This window comes from Paroedura picta, chromosome 11 (genome assembly GCF_049243985.1).
Source record: "Paroedura picta isolate Pp20150507F chromosome 11, Ppicta_v3.0, whole genome shotgun sequence".
Taxonomy (NCBI): domain Eukaryota; kingdom Metazoa; phylum Chordata; class Lepidosauria; order Squamata; family Gekkonidae; genus Paroedura; species Paroedura picta.
This window is the reverse complement of record NC_135379.1, coordinates 19555126-19577667: the sequence shown is the minus strand read 5'-3', so window position 1 is coordinate 19577667 and position 22542 is coordinate 19555126. Positions and strand designations below refer to the sequence as shown.

Here is a 22542-nt window from a genome sequence, read left to right as displayed (position 1 = left end):
TATTTGGACGAACTGCAGTTAGTTCTACCATATGGTTTTTACTTTCCTTTTCCTCCTTCCTCCCATATCAATTTTAACTATTCCTCAGCATTCATTTTAGGACCAAAGAAATGCCTCAGTCTAGTTTTCAAAAGCCAAAATTTATTTTCAGCACACAATACACACAGATTATTCGTAGCAGTAGAAAACCTGAAAGAAATTTGAATGTTAACTATGCCAAGTTTTCATTATATGGCTATATCACCAACGTGCATACATTTCTAGTCCTTACATAAATCTTCTCTTAGAACTGCGGCCTTGTTCTTATATAATCTGATCCCTTCACTTTTGGGCTGCTCATTTTGCAGCATTCAGGATAAGGGTTTTGCCAGTTTTATGTTCCACATGCTGCTTCCTACAGTTAATGCTAAATAACTCTATCATTATTCCTACCCCAAATAATTCAGGGGGACATTTGTCCACTCTGATATTCTCAAACCGAAAATTCCACTTCGGAAATCTTTGCACATATAAACAGAAAGATCTTCAGCATATTTACATACAATTACGCATTTATTTACAACTTATCAAAAGTATCCTGTAAGTTTCCTGATGACTGCTGCGTGGCTTCAGATACTGCATTACTCTTGCTTACCCAAAGTGAACTAATTCTGCAATTTTGTATTTCACAAAAAATGCCTGGGTAGCAGCAGGCAGTAAAAAGGATAGTGGCATCAGACAGCAAATTAGGGCTAGGCGATATGTAAATTCAGGACTCCTTAAGAGATTTGCAAAGATGGATCACCTAATCATCCGACAACCACTTTTAATTGTGCTAAATGTCTGAGAGATGCAATGCATTAAGCTGTTCCCTGTGATACTGTGCGATATTCTTCTCAGCCTCTTCATCCAGCACTTTTCGTAAGCAAGTAACTAGTTTTTCAGTTCCTTCACCAGTAAGTGCAGATATTGGAATGATTTCCTTGAAACTTACACTGTCTGCTGGAATCATCTCTTTGGGGAGCGAATGCATATGATCTGAAATGAGACGTGTTTATAAATGATATGCCCAGGACAATGCCGCTGTAAAATGCACTGGAAATGAAATTTCACAACACAGAGGATGAAAATATAAGAGATTCACTGGAACTGGGGACTGCACACCATTCTTTTAAAACCACAGCTGGAGCACTATGCTGACAAATATTTGGTTCCCCCTCCCCCTTTCCATTATCCTGCTACATTTTAGCTTCTCTCCCACTCTGGTTGCTTGGTCAAGGCTATCCAATGAGGTTCGTAGTACAGAAGAAACCTGTAGAGGTGTCTGTGGACACCATGGCTCCTGCAGATACCATTCCTGGTTCCTACCAAGTGTTTTAGAAAGTGAAATGTCACAGTGAGGGGCGGTATATAGGCTGGCTGGCTGGCTGGCTGGCTGGCTGAATGAATGTGGGAGGAGCCAGGTGGGGCTTTTGCCAAGCAAGGCTTTAGATTGAAGAAGAGCTGGTTTTTTATACCCATTTTATCCCTAAGCAGCTTACAAACACCTTTCCCTTCCTCTCCCCATAACAGACGCCCCTGTGAGGTAGGTGGGGCTGAGAGAAATGCCAAGCGAGGGGCGGTATAAAAGTCAAATGAATAAATAAATAAAATAGAGTTCTAAGAGATTTGCTATGTGAGAACAGCTCAAGGAGGACTGGGACCAGCCTAAGGTCACCCACCTGGCTGCATGGGGAGGAGTGTGGAATCAAACCTGGTTGTCTGGATTATAGTTGGCTGTTCCTAACCACTCCACCATGCTGGCTGTGCTGATTTTTTTTTAAGTTGCTTTGGCAGCAGTAGCCTCCACATTACTGAGATCTTCACATTATGACCGAAGTCATATTATGTGCAACAGAGGTTCTGCCTGAGATATTAGAACTATGTGTGACCTCACTTCCTGATTTTGTGGTTGGCAGTCATTTTGTGGTGCACCCACCCACCAACCAATGTCAGAATAACAAAGGTGCCCCCAAAGCCTCAAAAAGGTTAGAATTATAGAATCATAGAGTTGGAAGTGAACATACAGGCCATCTAGTCCAACCCACTGCTCTATGCAGGATCAGCCCAAAGCATCCTAAAGCAGGCCTGCTCTAAGTAGTATGCTACATGGGCCCTGATGTAACATGGCTAACACCAAAGTTACATTAGAAAGGAAACTACACACTAAATCAAAAGCCAATGCCCATCTATTTGAAATTTTATTTTACCTAGGACTTCTTCCCTAGATAATTCCGTTCTCCACGATCACTAAACACTACATGCTGTCCTCACTTCTCATTAATTAGTTTTGTTGATGTTTGCTATCAAGTCATGGCTGACTTGTGACTCATGGGGAAGCCCGCGGGGGCTGACTAATGGTATTCCCTCGTGCTCCCCCATCCATATACCAGCCAAGGCAAACACTGCTTCACTTCAGAGATCTGATGAAATCAGGCCAGCCTGGGACTATTCCATTAGAAGTGTTGCCCACAGTCTAGTCCAGATTTTATTTCAAGATTTAAAATCCAGATTTAAAATCATCATCATCATGGCTACCTCCCTCAGTAGAACAGCTGGGCAATATCTTTAATATATTTAATGTAAGAGCTAGATTCAAAGATGGTGATTAATTTGATGCATATCTATTTGTTATGTTCTTAAAATGGCAGCTCTGCTGGCACTGGTGGGCAGTAAAGTCGAGCTGCTGCAAAATTATTCCCCATTGGTCTCCCTTTTTGCTCCTGCCTATATTTAGTTTTTAGAGATGGGAATAAACCTAAAGAAACTGGTTTGGGGTGACTCCTGAATCAAGCCAAAAGGCCCACACCAGAACCAAGCCGGTCCAGTGAGTTTGGTTCTGGTAATCAACAGCTGGGGGGAAAAAAGGGGAGGGGAATTGCCTGGGAAGGTTAATTAGCTGGCAGCAATTTCCACTTAACAGCAGGTTTAAATGGCTATGAGCCATAACACCAGTCCATTTTGTATCCCCCTGATTCAGTGATATGGCTCACAGCCATTTAAACCAAACAGCTGTTAGGTTTAAATGGCCCAGAGCATCCGAGCTGGGCAAAGGTCTAGTGTCTGGAGGAGGTGCCTAGATATCAGGCATGTGAATATCTTATCTGATTATTATTATATATTATATAAATAAAACATATAAAAGCTCTCTCACCTTGAGGATTCTGTAACTGTTCCAAAAGCTCATTAAGGTTTCTTTCTGCATCTGGCAAATCCATTTTATTGACAGCAAGAATGGTAGGTTTATCTCGAAGTTCTTCTTTGTATAATTCCAGCTCCTTCAAACACAAAATTCAATTTGCACTTGTAAGTATCTTTCCGCAAAAGCATTTTGTCTTTTTGCAAGTCTTTTTCATTTATCTCTGTAATTACTACCCTATCCATAATGTTTAGGACACGTTTCGGGTGAATGTCTGCCAGTTAATTTCCAATTTAATTTAATAATCTACTGAGGCTCAATAACCCACATAAAGAGGCTGCGTTCTCTTCAGCAGTTTAGAATTATATTGTACCTGGCATCTGGGACAATTATTACCATCCTCAATAGTTTACTAATTTAACAGAATTAACTTTTGCTTTATATTTCTAATGTTATGATGGTAGTTCATAGTCTGAGGAAGAGTGCTTGCAGTCGAAAGCTCACACCTTGAATAAACGTTTGTTGGTCTTAAAGATGCTACTGGACTCTGATTCTGTTGTGCTACTTCAGACCAACACTGCTGCCCACTTGAATCCATCCTCAATAGCTGAATGACATTATACTTTTATTATTGATTATTGATATTATCCAATCCGCTTTTCTTTCTGAGACTCAAGGTGGATATTACAGCACAGAATTAAAATCAACAGAAATGGGACATAGCAGTAGGCTTTGGATTGCAGAGATTTGAAAATGAGATTTGTTAACAGAGCTGAAACCAGGAAAAACTATTTACATGACACATAAAACAATGTAGAAATTATCTGCATACCTACAGAAACAGACAGCATGTCCTATACAGAGTGGTATAGTCCAGGCCGGATCCCTTTACCAAAGCATCTTTCTCAGCATTACATTACTGCCCTACTGTCCAATTTAAAAAGCCTTTCTGAGTAATCTGCATGCTTGGTGGAACAGCAGGAGGGTGACTCCATTCATATGGGGATCTTAGAACTAGCAGAGTTTCTGGCCATATGATATGTACAAACCTTTGGGTGCATGCAGAAGTAAAAAATATTTAATGGAAGAGATACTAGATGCATGTCAGATCACAAGAGAAGGGGATCTTTTTTAAAGAGAAGGAGCTTGCGCTGGTAGAATGTATACTGGTGTAATTCGGAGCCCTCACTACATGGAACTTCTTGCCCTTTTACAATTCTCTAACAGTATGCCAGAAAGATAAACAAAACAATTAAGTTGCTACTTCACATCAGACATTACTGGTGTATACTGTATGCATATACATGTCTTTTTCAGGCATTCTAAGATCTGGCACCTCACCCCAATGGGACCCAATGGGCATGGCACCTCACCCCAATGGGAAATAACTTGGCCTTCGGCTGAACAGGGAGGGACGGGGATGTGGGGTAATGAGAAGGGTTTGTATTTATCACCTGCCGCCATTTGTTGGAAGGGGTGTTTTATGGGTTTTATTGTGTTTTAATGTTTTTATTGTTGTGAACCGCCGCAATTCCATGCAAAGAGCAACGGTATACAAATCAATCAATCAATCAAATAAATAAATAAATATAACTTGCAGTTTTGATAAACTCCCCCAGTGGGTCCCAGGTGAGCACACCGAAAAGACCTTTTCTGTTCGTATTATCGTTTATTTAAATTGTACTGGTTCTTTTATAAGCTGCTTTGGATCTTCACTGGGGGGAAAAGTAGAACAGGAAGTAGCCCAAATAAATTACCATCAGGAACCTTACTTTGGCTAGTAGCATTATAGTTTCAAAGGCTGTTCTGAATGTTGCCTTAGAAGAAAGCTGAAAGCCATGTACATCAACCTGAAAAAAACAAAATATACAATTTATAGAAGTGCTTATGTGTATTTCATACTTTACTAAGCAAGAACCTATCAAGATAAAGAACAGGATTGAAAGAAATCTAGGAAAAGAAAGGATTAATGTTTTCAAACACAAAAAATACATTTTATAAGAGAATCTATTATTTTGAGCAGCGTTCCTGAGCTATGGAAGCCACTAAGCCATTTGCTTAACCTCCTGTGGTTCAATGTTGCCCATATAGCACCATTCTATGGCATCCTTTATGTAGTTTGATTTTTTTTTGCTCATAAAACCTCTTACTGGATTAATATCTCAAATAACGCTATTTCCTCTTATTCGCTACACAACCAGTTTAATCCCAAACTATTCCCTCCAAAGACCTGACTAAAATAGGATGTTGAGCAGCACTTCTAATGAAAAGTGGTAACTCTGCAGGTTAAAATACTGAACTCAGGATAATGACTTATTGTGCAGAATTAGTTGCTATATAAAGCTTAAATAATTAACCTAAGTAAAAATTTGGTCACCCTACCGAGAAGTTGAAAAAAGGGGAGAGAGTTAGAGAAAGAATATGCATTCATATTAATCACATGTACTTATGGTCAGTTTCAGTAGGATACGGAATCATGCCAAAGATTTAAGGGGAAAGATGGGTTCTGAGAGAGGACTGGGAAGTAGCATCTGGCAGGTATCTGGGGAAGCAGTTCCAGTCCAAACTGGCAGCTAAGTAGAAAGGCCAGAAATATTTGAGGGTTGCGAGAACTTTTGAAACAGCTGAGTGTAGTGTGGTGAAGCTAGAGTAGTGAAGCTCAAGAGCAAAGACGTACACAGAATGTTGAAAAACCCCTAAAAGGTTCTTCAGGCTTCAAGAAAACTCAGAAGTGGCACGATCATGCCTCACTGGCCATTGGGGATGGGACTGGTTGGGGACGGGACTGGTTGACATGACCATTTATGGTCATATCACGTTTAGCACATTTTTAAAATATATAAAAATTTAATTAACTCTCGCCCATTTGGGAAAGCCTTCCAGGGCCATCAAGAAACCCCAGGGTTCCATGAAACCCTGACGTAGAGGGACAGCAAAGCCACATAAGGCAAGGACAAGGGGAGCTAGCATGGTGTACTGCAGGGGTCCCCAATTTGTAGGGGTTTCCCACTGGGCACCATGTTTACGGCCATCCCCTTTGCTGGGAATATGTTTTTAGAAAGCAGCAGTGCCAGGAGGGGCTTTTGTCCAGCAAGGGTTCTGATCAGTTTGTCACTAGACACAAACTTGGTTCTATTGCTTCAGACCAACAGGGCTACCCAACTGAAAGGATTTTCACTGCAGGACTGAATGTAAGATGCAGCAGCCATTTTGTGGCATGCCCAAGACTGTGTCTAAATTCCTAAAGTGCTCGTAGGCTTCAAAAGGTTGGGGAATCCTAATGTGGTTGGTCAGAATATCTGACTGGGACTGGGGAGCCCCCAATTTGAATCTCCATTCGGCTATGGAAGCTTTATGGATGATTTTTGGCCAATTGCTCTTACTCAGTCTAAGCTACCTCGCAGGAAGGCTGTTGTGAGGATGAAATAGTGGAGGAAGCATCACGTTATAAACCACTCCAGATCCCACTGGGGAGAAAAATGGCTTGCAATACCTAAATAAGGGGCTTCAGCAGATCTGAGAGCAGACAGGAAGCCAACGTAATCACTTACAAAGGACAGTGACATGGTCAAAACAATGAAACATGAACCATTTTGGCCACAGGGGAAGGGACTGATGTAGCACCAGAAAATCAGAAAGAAAGGTTCAAAGTAAGAGATGAGTGAAATGATAGTTAAGGCTACATGCCTGTTCTTAATGTTGGCAGTAATACTGTCAGTGCATACAAAAAGTGTAGGAGGAAAATAGACATAACTGAGCCTAAGACAAATGGGTAATTACCACATGAGAGAAAAGTAATGATAAGAAGTCCATGGCATGTTGTAATTATCCAGTATCCCATGATAGCTATCTGATGTTATTGCTTTGGGCAAATTAAATTAAATGGAGCTTCTCCATGCTAACCCCAGCGTCACCCAGCAACCATGTATTCTTACAACAAAGAGAAGCTGGTTTGTTCTTTCCACATGCTTCAAGAACTTGTGTCCTCTTCCTTTATTTGCATGTGCGCCTTCGATCAAGCCTGGAAGATCAGCAACTGTGATCTAAGAGAGGGGAAAATGCCACACTAGATTTTAACCAAAAATAGATGTGCTTTTGTTTTAAGAGTGTATCAAAATTATGCTTCCCTTTAAAAAATGCATTTGATTAAACCTGTCCCATTCCAAAAGTGAAAGGTAGGTAACTTGCTTAATCAAGACAGGTATTTAAACAGATCAAAATGACAAGCCACATACAAGGCTAGGCTCATCCCAGCTATAGAATGTCCACTTATTTCCTGGATAACAAAATATAGGCCTCATCTTCCCTTTATCTTATCTGATACATAAGGAGAAAAAAAGTAACACGGGGGGAAAAAGAAACATTTCTTAAAGTAGTTTCACTAAACACCATTATTGATAATTTTCTAATAGATTATTTGATAGGGGAAAAAGTCTCTTTCATCTTCTAACGGGAATTTTTTTTTTTTACAACACAACAGCTGTAGCTAAAAGGCAATGCTCATAACATATTCAAAGCTAAACCCATTCAGGTCAGGCATTCCCCCAAAGCAGCGTAACTTCATCTCTCCATTCCCACCTTAGACAGCTTTCTTTCTGAATTGCATAGGATGTGTTGACCACAGTTTGACAACAACAGTCGTCCTATGTATCCACCCGTGAGGTCATATGCAAACTGCGCTGAGCCATATGGAAGGGCGGTATAAAAATCAAATCAATCAATAAAATAAAAAGGTTAGCAGCCCTCCACTCTGAAATATGAATCCAAGTTTTGGACAACAAGATGCGACTCTAGTTTGCCAATTCACATGCCACAGCAAACATGAAATGGAAAGAAAAAGGAATGATGGTGGAATATGAACCAGTAGTTAATTTCTGATCCCTTAAACCAGCTTTTCTCAGCCTTTTTACCATTGAGAAACCCATGAAATGCTCTTCAGGCTTTGAGAAACCCCGGAAGCAGGCCACACCTTCCTGCCACACCCCCAGAAGTCACATGTCACCAGGATCCTCTGGATTGTACAATTATTTCTGTATCAAAATAGGTTCATTTTGCTGCTTGTTTATGATAGTGAAACAGTTCTAAAGATTTCATAAAGCCAGTGGAATCTAAAACTATGTATGTCACTCCTCAGTTCTTTGAAGAATGAAGCAATTATGGAGTAATTTGCAGGGCCAAAACCCTGATAGCAGAAAGCTACTGACAAGGCTACACTTTACATGGAATATAAGGATGAAAAATGATATTCATTAGTTCTATTTTTATTCATCTTACTGTAAAAACAAAACTAGACTACTGTTAGCTAGAATAATTTTGTTAACAGCTTTGTAAGGATACTTAATAGTCTTTTAAAAACAGTATTTTTTACTGATCCTGAAGACAGATCATTGGGGAAAACTTGACCTGGGATAAAAGGTTACATTCTTACTATCTATTTGGATAAAGATTAAAGCATCATCTCCCATGACCCTTTTTGCTCATTTCACCTCTGTGAACTCAGCTGTTGCACTGCGGTCATCAGACACCTCTTGACACAAGTCTTTCATCTCAGGAATGACATTTGCTGCATCAGCTATAGAATTTCTTACACATCAAAGTAATGAATTAGATGTCTGAAATACTCCTGAATGAGCATGATCCTTGATCCCTTCATCAAAATCCAGTAGTATGGTTCTCACATTAAGAAACATAATCTTCTGAATGAAACACGAACAATTTTAAGATTATTTTTAGGAAGACCCTATCCAGTCATTTATAGAAAGGCATGAAAGTGGACAAAATCTGAACCAGTAAAAAATCCTCCGTTTTATCATACTAACGGCGCAATGCTCTGAAGAGTTATCCCTGCCTAAGTCTAATGACTTCAGTACAATTAGACTAGCGCAAGTCTGCATTGGATTTGCACGGTAAATCCATCATGATGACGCGCTGTCCAAATGAACATCTTTTAAAAACACACATATACAAGGCAAAATTATTGCTATCTCTTAGGGTGAAAAAAAAATCAGTAACACCTAGGTATGTTTGTCTTGGCCCTGCTCACCAAAGTGGGTCTGAGACCACCATTTAACATAAGGCTGTACCCTTTCTAATTACTCGGCCATGGAGGTTTGCCATAGTCCACAGCAACCAGACTTCCAGGTGACTTTCCCTTCTTAAAATAACAGTCACTACTAGAAAAATTGCTTGGGAGTTCCCTCCGAGGTTCAGGGCCATGAGCCTTACTCTCCTATTTATTTATTTTTATTAGATTTTTAGACCACCCTCCCTTATGGCTCAGGGCAGTTTACATATAAGGTAAACTTCACCACCTATAACGTACAACTTAATCACTATCAACTCCTCTGTAAATCACTCACATTACTGAACAGTGGCTACATATTGAGCATACAGAATGGTGCTTCATTAGCGCTGATGGTTTTATTAAACAGAGTTGCAAAAATATCAACAGGTAAAGGCAAATTAAGAAGGAACCCAATATATTCACTCTTTTAACCATGCACTGTTGTACAAAGTTACCGGGTTTGAAGATCAACAGTTGCATCTCAATACGGAATACAGATATATTTTCCCTAGGCTGGGCAATTTCTGACTCCTCAAGAAAAAAGCCTCTATTTAAAGTGGAATTCTCCTTTAGGCTTGCTTCTTTAATCTGGGTATTTATTTATTTGGAAGAAAGCATATTGGAATGGAAAGGCTAATAGGTAGTGCATGTGCTAGAAAGCTCACGCCCTGAATAAATCTTAGTTGGTCTTAAACGTGCTATTGGATTCTTTTGTTGTGCTGCTTCAGACCAGCACGTCTACCCACTTGAATCTAGGCATGAGACAAGTTACTGCTGAAGATGACTGAGCTGACAGCTCTTATGCAAAACACTGGTACCAGTTTTATAAATAAAGAACAAGGAGGGGAAAAATACCTGAAAGGTTGGATGTCCGTCCAGATTAGACAACAGGTTACAAAAATATTGTGCACAACTTGTAAAAAATACTTTAAGGTTAAAAACACACACAAAGCCCATAGGCCACTATAAATACCTGGGATCTCAACATGCAGCTTAAAGGAAGTTTATACATCACACAGCCTCACGTTTTGGAACTGACCTGTTTGTGATCAACACATTCAATGGTCCCCAGTTCAGGACTTATAGTTGTGACTGTAGGAAAAAGTAAAAAAATGAAAGGTGTTTTGTAAAAATGTTTTTTTTGATGTGCCCTACTTTATTATTATTATTATTATTATTTAATTTTTACACTGCCCTTCTCCAAATAGGTCTCAGGGCGGTTTACAACATAAACAGTTAAAACATCCTTATATATGCGGTAAAGAAGGCTAGGACAAAGCAACACAGAATTACTGTTTTCTTGGATGCAACCTCTAGTGCTTTGGCCCTGCCATGACACTATAAAGATCTGTTCACACAGAGTATAAAGCCTGAGCATGGACTTTGTGTTCAAGCAGCCCTTCATCCTTCCACACGCTGCAATTCAATGACTTACTTCTTGTTTAGCACAAATCATAGTTTACTAAAATACCCTGAATGGTAACCTTCAGTTTGTTTTTGCCCTACAAATCTATAAAACTGCAGATCGGTTTCAAAGCACAAGCCACAGTTCTGCTGTGATTTAACAGCAAACTGTAGTTTGCAATATTCATATTCTGTCTTTCAGGGAAGTCCCATCCTTCAGTTACCTCTAGTGGGTAGAAATAAAACTGCTGTTGAATCCTTTACAGAGGTAGAGTAAGCACAATGGATTTATACTGGCACACAATTACCATTGCACCAGCATTGAACAATACCAGTAGATCAAGAAACAAACATGGGCAAAACTGGAGTAGGGAGCTGGGGGAGGGGGGACTGGAACTGAAGCTTAATCAGAATTCTCTGTCAGCTCGAAAGTTGGTTCCATTCCAATGACAGCACCCAAGTAGGGTACATTAAATAGACTGGTAGTAATTGGAAAGCCCATGACAATCCCTTCCCTAGAAACAGCAGTACTGTCTGCTTTAGCTGGCAGGGGTCTCCAGGATCTCAGGCTGAGGACCTTCATATTGCTTTCTAATTCATCCTCTTAACTGGAGATGCCAGGGACGGAACCTGGGACCTTCTGTAAGCAAAGCAAATTCTCTCCCACCGAGCCACAGCCCCTCCTCATTCCACGCAACTCAGTAAAAGGAATGGCTCAGCATAACAGTCAACTTCCTATGGCCACAAGTGTCATAATGCTCATCCCCACCACTTTCCAGCAGACTGTGCGGCAGGGAAGAGAAGAAGGCAAAATTCCTTGTATTCAGAGTGTTTCAGTAGTATAACACAAGCATAGATCCATGAGTTTTGAGATCAGAGTGCCAACCAAATAAATGAAAATCAATCTTTGGCTTACAGGGATACTCTGCAATCTGAGGGGTAGCATGGGAAATACTTGTTAGCAAAGACGACTTTCCTGCATTTGGGAATCTGCAAGAAAAGAAGTAGGAATTGTCAATGTAATGCTTCATTGGTATTTTATATGTAAAACAAAAAAAGCCATTATCTAGCAAAATTAAGGTTCAAATAAAAGGAAGGAGGCAGTTCTATTAGTTCCTAGAGAATTCTGGGAGTGTGAGAAAGAAGGTGATACTGGCCTATCTGCCATTGCAACACCAAACACAAACATTCCTTCTGCATGAGATTTTTTTGATACATGATCAAGCAGAACATCCCCAGAGTATGCTGTCCTGCAATTCCTTATCTTTCCCCTATTTACAAAGTAGAGAAATTTCTTTAGTACAAAGAGACCAATGTATTCAGCCTGGGGGAGGGGAAAGGGAAGCAGAGAGACACGAAAAATAGATTTGCTTCTCTTTTATTCTCTCCTTAACTCAGGAGGGATGTGCTCCAGTATGGGAGAGTGATGAAATTTCACTACGCCTATTCTCCAAAAAATTCCAGGTAGAATAGAGGAATTATATATTCTCTTTCTCCTCTTGGAGCATGAGCCTTGGATCATAGATGAAGTAGCAAAATATTGTGTAAAAAAGAGCAACTACTCCGTTTTAATCAAACGCTTGCTGAGTGTAAGTCACAAGAATAGCAAAAAACACCAAAAAAACTTCTTCAGTGTATAAAAAGCCTAGTTCCATGTGATGTAATGAAGACACTGATAGCTGATAATAAACAAGAGGCTTTGTGGAGGGGGACCAGAAATATTATTGTAGTAAGGACAACCTACAAGAAGCATGTCAAAAGTGTTACTCTGCTTCTTCAGGAAGAATTTTATTTACATCAGAGCTAAATGGACTTTCTTTGAAGATCAAGCTGCATCCTTCTCCATGCATCTCAATCTGATGCTCTCTGCTGTCCCCAACCTTCTGTAGGCAATATGTTTTTTTTTTCTTGTCTGTACGGTCTAATGACAAAGCACTTGCATCCATGCTGAAGTGCAAGAACAAACTTATACTGAGATCAAAGCACAGGCTTTCAGAGCCTGACTAAACAATTGAGCTAAAGGAATAAAATGAGTTCCATGACTCACCTGAAACTGCTCCTTCCTTCCCAAAGGTAGAGCTCAAATTTAATCTGCTATTAAGCAAGAGAAGTCATTTACAAGACTAAAATGCTTCCATTACCCTGTTGGGAGCATCTGTCTTTTCATTTCAGTACAAATGATTTGTTGTGCCAAAAAGTATGAACCAGGGTTCAGATTCACAGGTTTGGTCAGAAAGGGAAAATTGGGAAAGAACTTAACGGATTCTGAATCTATCTATCAGCTCACAGAAGTGTCCATGGTTCTCCCTTCCTAATTTGATCCTCACAGCAACAATATCAGGTAAGTCAGGCTGCGTTGCGTGCAACTGGCCCAGGTTTGCCCGGCATGTTTCATTGTGCTGATATTTGAACCCAGGACTCTCATAGCCTTGTCATGTTCCGACCACTGCAGCTGTGGAATAAAATTTAGAGCTCACTCATGTCAGCAGAACTGGCTGTGAGGAAAACGTTCCTTAAGCAATAAGTGCTTGGAGAAGGCAATGCGTTGGATGAGACCCAATAAACTGAGGCCCGGATCCAGAGAAGCATGAAGTGCTGTTAGTCAATGGAAAAGTCGCTTGGGGACTGTGACAACACTGTATCCCGGACAAGGTTGCGCTCTGAAGGAGCAGGTTTGAAGCCTGGCAGTTCTACTGTATCTTTGCCTAAGGGTGGAAGGCTCAGGTCACCACTGTGGTACCTAGTAGCTTTCATCAGCTCTGGCTGGATTACCAGCTACAGCAGTTCCTTGAAAAGCATGATCTGGCCACAGTGGTCTATGTTCTGATCACATGCAAGTTAGATTACTGAAATGCACTTCATGTGGAGATGTCTTTGAAAACGATTCAGAAACTTCAGTTGGTCCGAACTGTGTCAGCTAGGCTAGTGGCAGGGGTTGTTACTTGTTACCCATCAGTTTCCAGGAAACTTGGGACCAAGATAGCTGAAAAATCATCTCCACCTATACTATCCAGCCTACCAGGTAAGAGCTGCCTCTGAAGCCCTCTTCTCTGTGCCCCCATCTTCACAAGGGAGGCAGGTGGTGACTAGGGACAGGGCATTTCCTGAGGTGACACCTTACCTATGGAACATACTGCTCCTTGACGCTTGCCTGCCACCAACTTTACTTTCTTTTAGGTGCCTTGACAAATTACCCAAGTGTGCACCCACATTTTTAATTAGGGTTTTTTTAAATCTTATCCACCTTTTTATGGTGTGCGTCTGCTTTACATTAAGATTTTATACTGATTTTGTCCAATGCTTTGTTTTTAATAGCTGCTTTTTTTTGTTTGTTTAATATTGTGGTGGTTTTAACTATAAGCCACCTCCATTAGGGCTCTGAAGAGGTGGCACAGAAATATCCTAAATGAACGAACAAACTTGAGTCTTCTTGAAGTAGAATGGAAGAGTATACAAAGAATCACTTTAACAGAACTGGGATCAAAAACTTACCCAACCAAGCCAACATCAGCTATAAGTTTCAAATCAAGATGAATGCTTTGCGCTTGACCTTTGGTAGGATGGAAATTCGTAAACAAAGAGCCACCAACACCCCCACGTGCCACCAATAATCTGTCTCCAGGTTTGTTAAGTTCACCTAAAAAAAGTTGCATAAGAACTTGCAGATGACATTGATTTTGCACAAACATCTTCAGCAAACATTTCCTTTAAGTGTAGAGATATTTTGCTGCAGCTTTTTTCCTGCCAAACTGCTAAAACAGTTGCTAATGCTATTATTTCTGCTGTTTTAGAGAAAGATCTATTGTATGGTTATTTTATGATTCATCTTGAGCACCTTGTATGGTTCACCTTGAACACCTTGGGTAGATAAAGGATAAACAGTTCATTACTTATACAACTTGCAATTAGCCATGATTACTGATAAAACTTCGGTGTCCAGAAGCAGAAATCCTTTGAGTATCAGTTGTTGGGAGAGGGATAATAGTAGGAAAAGGCATGTGGAATTCCTGGAAGCATCTGGTTGGCCACTCTAAAAAACAGGATGCAGGACACGATGGCCGGGTCCAGGGTTTTTCCTAATTATCAGTTAACAACCTCATCCTAAAAACCAACAGCATTGTATAGAGAGAAAAGATATACAAAAAAGGCTTTAGTCTATTATAATGATATAAAAAGATCCATACCTAACAATTTCCCATCGCTCGCAACGACTGATATTCCCCAAGGCACATTTACTTCATAATCTTTTCCTTTTGCACCTTTCAGAGCCAAAATCCTTTCAGGGATGAAAGAGAAAAAAGGACAGATATTGTTTTCTGGAATAGGAAGAGATGAACCACATTTCCTCCTCAGTCAGCCAAAAGTACTCACTTGCTGTTATCCCCTGTTCCTGCCACAAATCGTTTCTTAGGAAATTGACTTTTCAGTCTCCTCAGAGTAAGGTTTTCGTGGGCTACCAGCCAGACGTCACCACCATGTCCTCCCTGTCCACCTAATCGAGGGTAGCCCATTCCACCGGCTCCTCCTCTTACATAGATCCTTAGGTCATCCATAAATCTGCCATACTGTCAAAAGAACATCACATTTAATACATGGTGTTTCACATTTATTAGGAAATTATCTGTCATTCTGTTGGGTGGGGAATCTGTAGAGGGTGGGCTTGTTTACTGCAAGGACCACCTCAGGGATGTAAAGGCCACTGGGAGCCCTGTCAGGCAGCCCAGAGTGCTAGCTGTCAGGATGGAGTGCAAGTGTCACCCTTGCTTCAATGTTCTTGCAAAGTATAGTACTTCACTCTTCTCCATGTTAATAATTGCAACGATTAATTTATGAGGGAGTAAATACGTCCAGTGCAATGCTATACTTAAGGGTTGGATCAATGGAACAGAATTTTCCTGCCTCCACACAGCTCTCTGAAATGCTTATCCTAGGAAACAAGGAACTTTCAGGAACAGAATGAGATGCAGATTGGGAATCTGCAGATGGAAGGGAAGATTGGTGGAAAGCTGTCCAGATTGTATGCAGTTACTGAACAGCAGGAGTGGGGTTACTGAGTAGAAGATAAACAAAACAAAACAAAAATTCCCTGGAAGGACCTCCAGACCACCAATAATAAAACATACACCTTCCCTGACTGCTGCTCAAGGCTGTCTACATAGCTTCAAAAATGCAAGACCATTCACAAATTCTCAAATAATAGAGTTGGAAGGGGCCATACAGGCCATCTGGTCCAACCCCCTGCTCAACGCAGGATCAGCCCAAAGCATCCAAGAAAAGTGTGTATCCAACCTTTGCTTGAAGACTGCTAGTGAGGGGGAGCTCACCACCTCCTTAGGCAGCCTATTCCACTGCTGAACTACTGACTATGAAAAACTTTTTCCTGATATCTAGCCTATATCGTTGTACTTATAGTTTAAATCCATTACTGCGCGTCCTTTCCTCTGCAGCCAACGGAAACAGCATCCTACCCTCCTCCAAGTGACAACCTTTCAAATACTTAGAGGGCTATCATGTCCCCTCTCAACCTCTTTTTCTTCAGGCTGAACATTCCCAAGTCCCTCAACCTATCTTCATAGGGCTTGGTCCCTTGGCCCAAGATCATCCTCGTTGCTCTCCTCTGTACCCTTTCAATTTTATCTACGTCCTTCTTGAAGTGAGGCCTCCAGAACTGCACACAGTACTCCAGTGTGGCCTGACCAGTGCCGTATACAATGGGACTATGACATCTTGTGATTTTGATGTGATGCCCCTGTTGATACAGCCCAAAATGGCATTCGCCTTTTTTACCGCAGCATCACACTGCCTGCTCAGGTTTAGCACAAGTACCCCAAGGTCTCGTTCACACACAGTGTAACCTAGAAGCACAGTGTTACCTAGAAGTAAAAATAAAAAACAGTAGTAAGAGCAAGCCGATTACAATAAACTGGGGTCCTAGATCAAACAAGAAAAGGATTGCAAGTAGCCCAAACTATTTATCATCATTAAAAATGTAACAAACCAACAGTAGAAGCTCCATATAAGAACTCTATGCGAGGTACCAATGCCATAATATAATATTAAAATAATCAACATACCAAATACAAACACATTTAGAAGAAACGTAAATGAATGGGCAAGAATGAAAATGTTACATATATTTTAAATATTCCAGTGAGTACAAATATCAATTTGGAAACAATGAAGAAGAAGAGTTGGTTCTTATATGTCACTACCTGAAGGAGGCTCAAAGCGGCTTACAGTCGCCTTCCCTTTCCTCTCCCCACAACAGACACCCTGTGAGGTGGGTGAGGCTGAGAGCCCTGATATTACTGCTCAGTCAGAACAGCTTTATCAGTGCTGTGGTGAGCCCAAGGTCACCCAGCTGGCTGCATGTGGGGGAGTGCAGAATTGAACCCAGCATGCCAGATTAGAAGTCCACACTCCTAACCACTACACCAAACTGGCTCACCAATCATGTACACCTAGCAAAGCAAAATAGAACCTTGTCTATCTAAACATGTTCTTGAGATTAAATGTCCCTGATATAAAATATCACATCATAATGCATGGACCAGTGTATCTGAAAAATATATATATAATAGAAGTGACCTCTAAATATGTTTCCCTCCAGTGTTTTTCCTGTAGCTGCTGAATGCTCAAAGGAATGCTCAGAATGCAGCAGGTCTTTCTGGAATTTCCATATAAGATGACGCTAGTAGAGCATTATCAAAACATAAAAATCGTGAGCCCGAGGGTTGTATAGCTTCCCTTTCCCCTCCCACAATCCTGCACATGCATCCTCAGGTACTAAGAGTGGTTAATACAACTTTATTTCACTAAGTGTGTGGTGTAACAGAATGTTTAATTAAATCCAAGAGATTGGGGTTTAAATCCCCACTCTGCCATTGGAAACTTGCGGTGTGACCTTAGGCCAGACACACTCTCAGCCTAACATTCTTTACAGACTTGAGAGGATAAAATGGAGAAGACTGAGAAGAGTGGACATAAATTAAATGAATAAAGAACACCTTTTAAACATGCTCATTACACTGGGGCTAGCACCATTTTGCTCTCCTGCATTCTGTTCTTTTAACAGCTTTAACAGGAATTGCAATAAGGCCCTTTCTTGCATATCTAGGGAACTGCTGAATACCACTGTGGAATGGTAGGCAAATTTCCTTTAGGCTAGGCTGGATTCTGGAGATTTTTGGTGGTGGCGGTATCTCTGGGGCATGTGGATGGACAGGTAGTTGCGAGTTCTTCCATTGGGCATGCAGTTGGACTAGATGCCCTTGGAGGTGCCCTTCCAACTCCACGTACAGCGTTTTCTAGTTGCAAGCTCACCGTAAGCCGAATTAGTTCTATTTTCTGCTTTTCATGAAGCTGTTAAAAGGCTCAGTGGCATGGAAAGAAGGAAAGAAAGGCGTGGTTTATGTGACATCCCACCTTCCCTCACGGGACCCAGCAGTGGCATACACGGCGCCGACCCAGATCTTCGTCGAACCTGTACGGCAGACGCAGCCAGATTCAACTGGGTAGCCGTGTTGGTCTGAAGCAGCACAACAAACATTGAGTCCAACAGCACCTTTAAGACCAACAAAGATGGGTTCAAAGCGTGAGCTTTCGAGTGCTTGCACTCTGTGCATGACCAACAAAGATGGATTCAAGGCGTGAGCTTTCGAGTGCTTGCACTCTGCGCATGACCAACAAAGATGGATTCAAGGCGTGAGCTTTCGAGTGCTTGCACTCTGTGCATGACCAACAAAGATGGATTCAAGGCGTGAGCTTTCGAGTGCTTGCACTCTGCGCATGACCAACAAAGATGGATTCAAGGCGTGAGCTTTCGAGTGCTTGCACTCTGCGCATGACCAACAAAGATGGATTCAAGGCGTGAGCTTTCGAGTGCTTGCACTCGAAAGCTCACGCCTTGAACCCATCTTTGCTGGTCTTAAAGGTGCTACTGGACTCAGTGTTCGCTGAGCAGACGCGGCTGAGCGAGAGCAACAGGCTCCTTGCCCTGAGCGCAGAAACGCCCGAGGAGGCCCCACTAACCTTCCTGAGAAGCACTCGGCTGACCCACACCATGGGGAGGCCTGACGGGAAAGGGGGCCCCGCAGCTGGCCGCGGCCTTGCAGGAGCCGAAGTGGGTTGGTTCAACCGCGTGCCAAGAAAGCGCAGGAGGAAGCCGCGCGGACTGATGACGCCACGAGGCCGCCCGCGCGGAAGTGGGAGCGTCGGGAGGGGCGCGGCCTTGCAGGCGCGCAGCTGAGGGGCAGAGAAGAAATGCGCTTCAAGACGCCCATCGCGGCCCTTGCAGCGCTGCTGGGGGATGTCGAGCGGGATTTGCGCGCTGTTGGTCTCTCGTTATCCATCTGTCTGCCTGTTTCTCTCTCTCTCTCTCTCTCTCTCTCTCTCTCTCTCTCTCTCTCTCTCTCTCTCATTTATCCACCGCCCTCCCCTTAGGCTCAGGGAGCGAAGAACAAGAACGATGCATATAAGTCAATGGCTGTGTCGGGTCAGGAATACGTGCGGGGAGGCTTCCATGGTTGGGGGGAAGACGGACCCAAGCAACTGGCCTCTCCTAATCATTTCCATTCGCCACTGGGAAACTGCCTGCCATGAAGCACCAACCTTGACCTTTTTTATTTCTCCGATGTTTTTTTGGGAACCAAAACGGAACCCAAAGGGCTGATTCCCTTTTTAAGCAAAGAATTATCATTATTTGGATGTTCTGGCGTGGTTTACTAATTTGCCACTAAGTTTAAGGTGGCCAGATTTTAACATTGGTAAAGCGGGACACCATTGACTGGGGGGAGGGGGGGGTTCTTGATTAAAGTTTTGGTCTATATGGAGCAACAAAAAGTTTCATAGAGCGCAAAAATAGTATTCTATTTTTGTTTTAAATTTCAACATAAGTACAATTTGCCAGGTGCCCCCAGATGTCCCTCCAAAAGTGGGACAATCTGGTCACCTTACCTAAGTTACTTTCTCCGTCTATCTGTACTCTGATGATCCTTGTTTCATTGTCTGAGGAAGAGTGCCTGCACTGGAAAGCTCAGGACTTGAAATCTTTCTTGGTCTTAAAGGTGCTATTGGAATCCTATTTTGTTGTGCTACTTCAGACCAACACGGCTACCCCTTGAATCTTCCTATGGGCAAGCATGCTTTCCATTTTTTCTTTCCATCATTCCCTATGGGCAATCATGCATTGTCTATGGAGAATCGCTGTCCCTAGTTTTAGTACATCTCTGTGTCTGGATGTACTCAAACTAGGGGAAATAGTGCTTGCCCTATGGGCAATTGTCCTTTACATTATTACTAATGGACCAGTGTTCTTTTCATTATTCCCTGTGGGCAATTACGTATTCTCTATGGTCAGGCATGCATTGTCTATGGGCAATTGCTGTTCCTAGTTTTAGTATATCCCTGTAGCTGCTGCATCTTACTGGATTTCACATGTTTAGGGCCTAATTATGTGGTATACTACAAAGAACAGAATAGTTCATTGTGGCTATTGGTTACTTCCAACTGCACTGAATTTTCAGAAGACATTGCAAAGTATTAAATGAGCCAGTTGTAGTGGTTAAGAGCAGTAATTCCCAACCAAGTCTCCGTGGACCCTTGGGGATCTGCAGCCTTTCCTCTCCCACCTTAATGGACTTAGCCACAAGCTAGGAAACCTGCTGTTTCCTTTGCCCCCCCCTCCCCTCTTCCAAGCTTGAGTTGTCGCGTGGTTTCTGTGCCTGGGAGTAGGCAAGACCCAGAGCACTGAAATACATTCCAATCTACATTCCAAATTACATTACACTGTAGTATTATTAAATTCTGATCTACTATTCAAAATAAAATAAATAGGATGTATAGATTAGTAAGAATACAGATTTAAGGGCTGAACAAGGTTCACATATGTAGTAAGATAAGAAACCATCTTGTGGCGCAGAGTGGTAAGGCAGCCGTCTGAAAGCTTTGCCCATGAGGCTGGGAGTTCAATCCCAGCAGCCGGCTCAAGGTTGACTCAGCCTTCCATCCTTCCGAGGTCGGTAAAATGAGTACCCAGCTTGCTGGGGGGTAAACGGTAATGACTGGGGAAGGCACTGGCAAACCACCCCGTATTGAGTCTGCCATGAAAACGCTGGAGGGCGTCACCCCAAGGGTCAGACATGACTCGGTGCTTGCACAGGGGATACCTTTACCTTTACTTTAAGAAACCAATATCCCTGTTATATCCCGAGGGTTCCATTGTTCTGAGTGCTGCAACAATTGCAACAATTTCCCTTTTTTACTGTGGTCCTGAAGTTCCTTTGCAATAAAACAGCTACTTTGAGGTCATCCACTGAATGTCCTGGAAAGTTTAATTGTTCTACAGGTTTCTGAGTCTTGTGATCTCCACGTCAGCTTTGTGTCCATATATTTTTTGGTGTGGGAATGGAACAGCCACGAGGAAAGTTTAAGCCCAGGATGTTAAGGGACATAGCCAGTAGGCTGTGCTGAGAACACCAAACCCACTACACTCAACCCAACCTGGATAGCCCAGGCAAGCCAGATCCCATCCCATCTCATAAGTTAAGCAGGGTCAACCCTGGTTAGCACTTGGAAGGACGACCTCCAAGGAATACCAGGGTTGTGACATGGGGGCAGGAAATGGCAAACCATTTCTGAATGTCTCTTGCGTGTCAGCCAGACAATCTGAGGATCTCTCAGCTATATTACACATATGCCATATAATGCATGACTAGCCACACAGAAACATGCAGGGAAAGACAGTGATGCTGATTTTCTTTGAAATTTCTTTGTTGTAGAAAAGCAGGAAGGAAGGAAATTCTGCATGTAGGTTTCCTGCATTTCATTTGTGAATTAAATGATGTATGACGTGTACTAAATTGGAAGTCCGCACTGACAGAATCTGATAAATGGATTGATTTAAAAAGAGAAAATATGTTGGCAGGTATTTTCCAAGGACTTTACATCTATTTCTGGAAAGGTGATATTTGACCTTAAAGCTAAAAGGAACATCTGAATCCATAATGACTTTTCAATGATATATAACCTTTTCCATTCCTTTTACTTAAAGGATTATGCAGGAGATCCATAATGAGCTTTATGGCCAAGGTTAGTTGTTTGCTGGACAATCAACGACAATCAACAATGTCAAAGTCTGTTTGACTTTAGGGTTTTTGAATGGTAATTGCATATAATGGAGATGTTTGAGCTCCTTTTTAAACCTTTAAGAAGCTCAGTTAGGCCTGATGAGTTTATACTTCTCCACATCCAATCAAAATCACACTGAACTAGGAAGAGACCACAAGGGGCCATCCAGCCCAGCTCCCCACCTCGGGGACCTGAAAACACACATCCTGGCAGGTGCTCAGCCAATCTCCCACCCTCCAAGACAGCATATTCCATCTACGAACAGTCCTAGCATTGCTAACAACATGTTTAGGAAATTTCTAGAGATTTGCGGGTAGCATTTGGCAAAGGAAGTCAACAGGAATGTGATGTCACAGGGGTGTCAGACGTAAGGCCCAGAGGCCAGAATTGGCCCATTCAGGGCTCTTATCCAGCTCAGAACAACTGGGATATAAATGTGAATCGACACCATACCAGTTTAAGGAAAGCTCTAGTAAGATGTGGTACAGACATGGCCTTGAGGTATAAATAAGGTGTGACAGGAAATATGTAAAAGAATTGGAAATTGATGAAAAGCCATAGGTCATCAATATGCTTTTATATATCTAATTCAGGGATTCTTAACTGGGGTCCAGAGCTCCAGAGGGGATCCACAGCCTTTCCCTTCCTGTTTTAATGGACTTGGGTACAAGTTACAGAACTGGCCACATCCTTTGCACCCCCCTCCAAGCATGAGTGAGTTCTCTGGTGGTTTCTGTGACAATGTGGTGGTGGAGCCTGCATGCCTATTCCCACCTTAATCCCCCCCCCA

The 22542-nt window shown here is 42.0% G+C and overlaps 1 protein-coding gene across 1 annotated transcript; it reads right to left on the bottom strand.

Annotated features, from left to right (window-relative positions):
• Nucleotides 1-124: 124 nt before the first annotated feature.
• Nucleotides 125-18833, bottom strand: GTPBP10 (GTP binding protein 10). Its single transcript, XM_077302784.1, has 10 exons — nucleotides 18657-18833; nucleotides 14997-15190; nucleotides 14810-14901; nucleotides 14118-14262; nucleotides 11542-11615; nucleotides 10261-10313; nucleotides 7093-7200; nucleotides 4930-5007; nucleotides 3173-3296; nucleotides 125-1017 (listed from the first exon to the last, which is right to left on the bottom strand). Exons 1-10 carry the CDS (start codon nucleotides 18687-18689, stop codon nucleotides 815-817), a joined length of 1104 nt encoding a protein of 367 aa, XP_077158899.1. The 5' UTR covers nucleotides 18690-18833; the 3' UTR covers nucleotides 125-814.
• Nucleotides 18834-22542: the final 3709 nt, after the last annotated feature.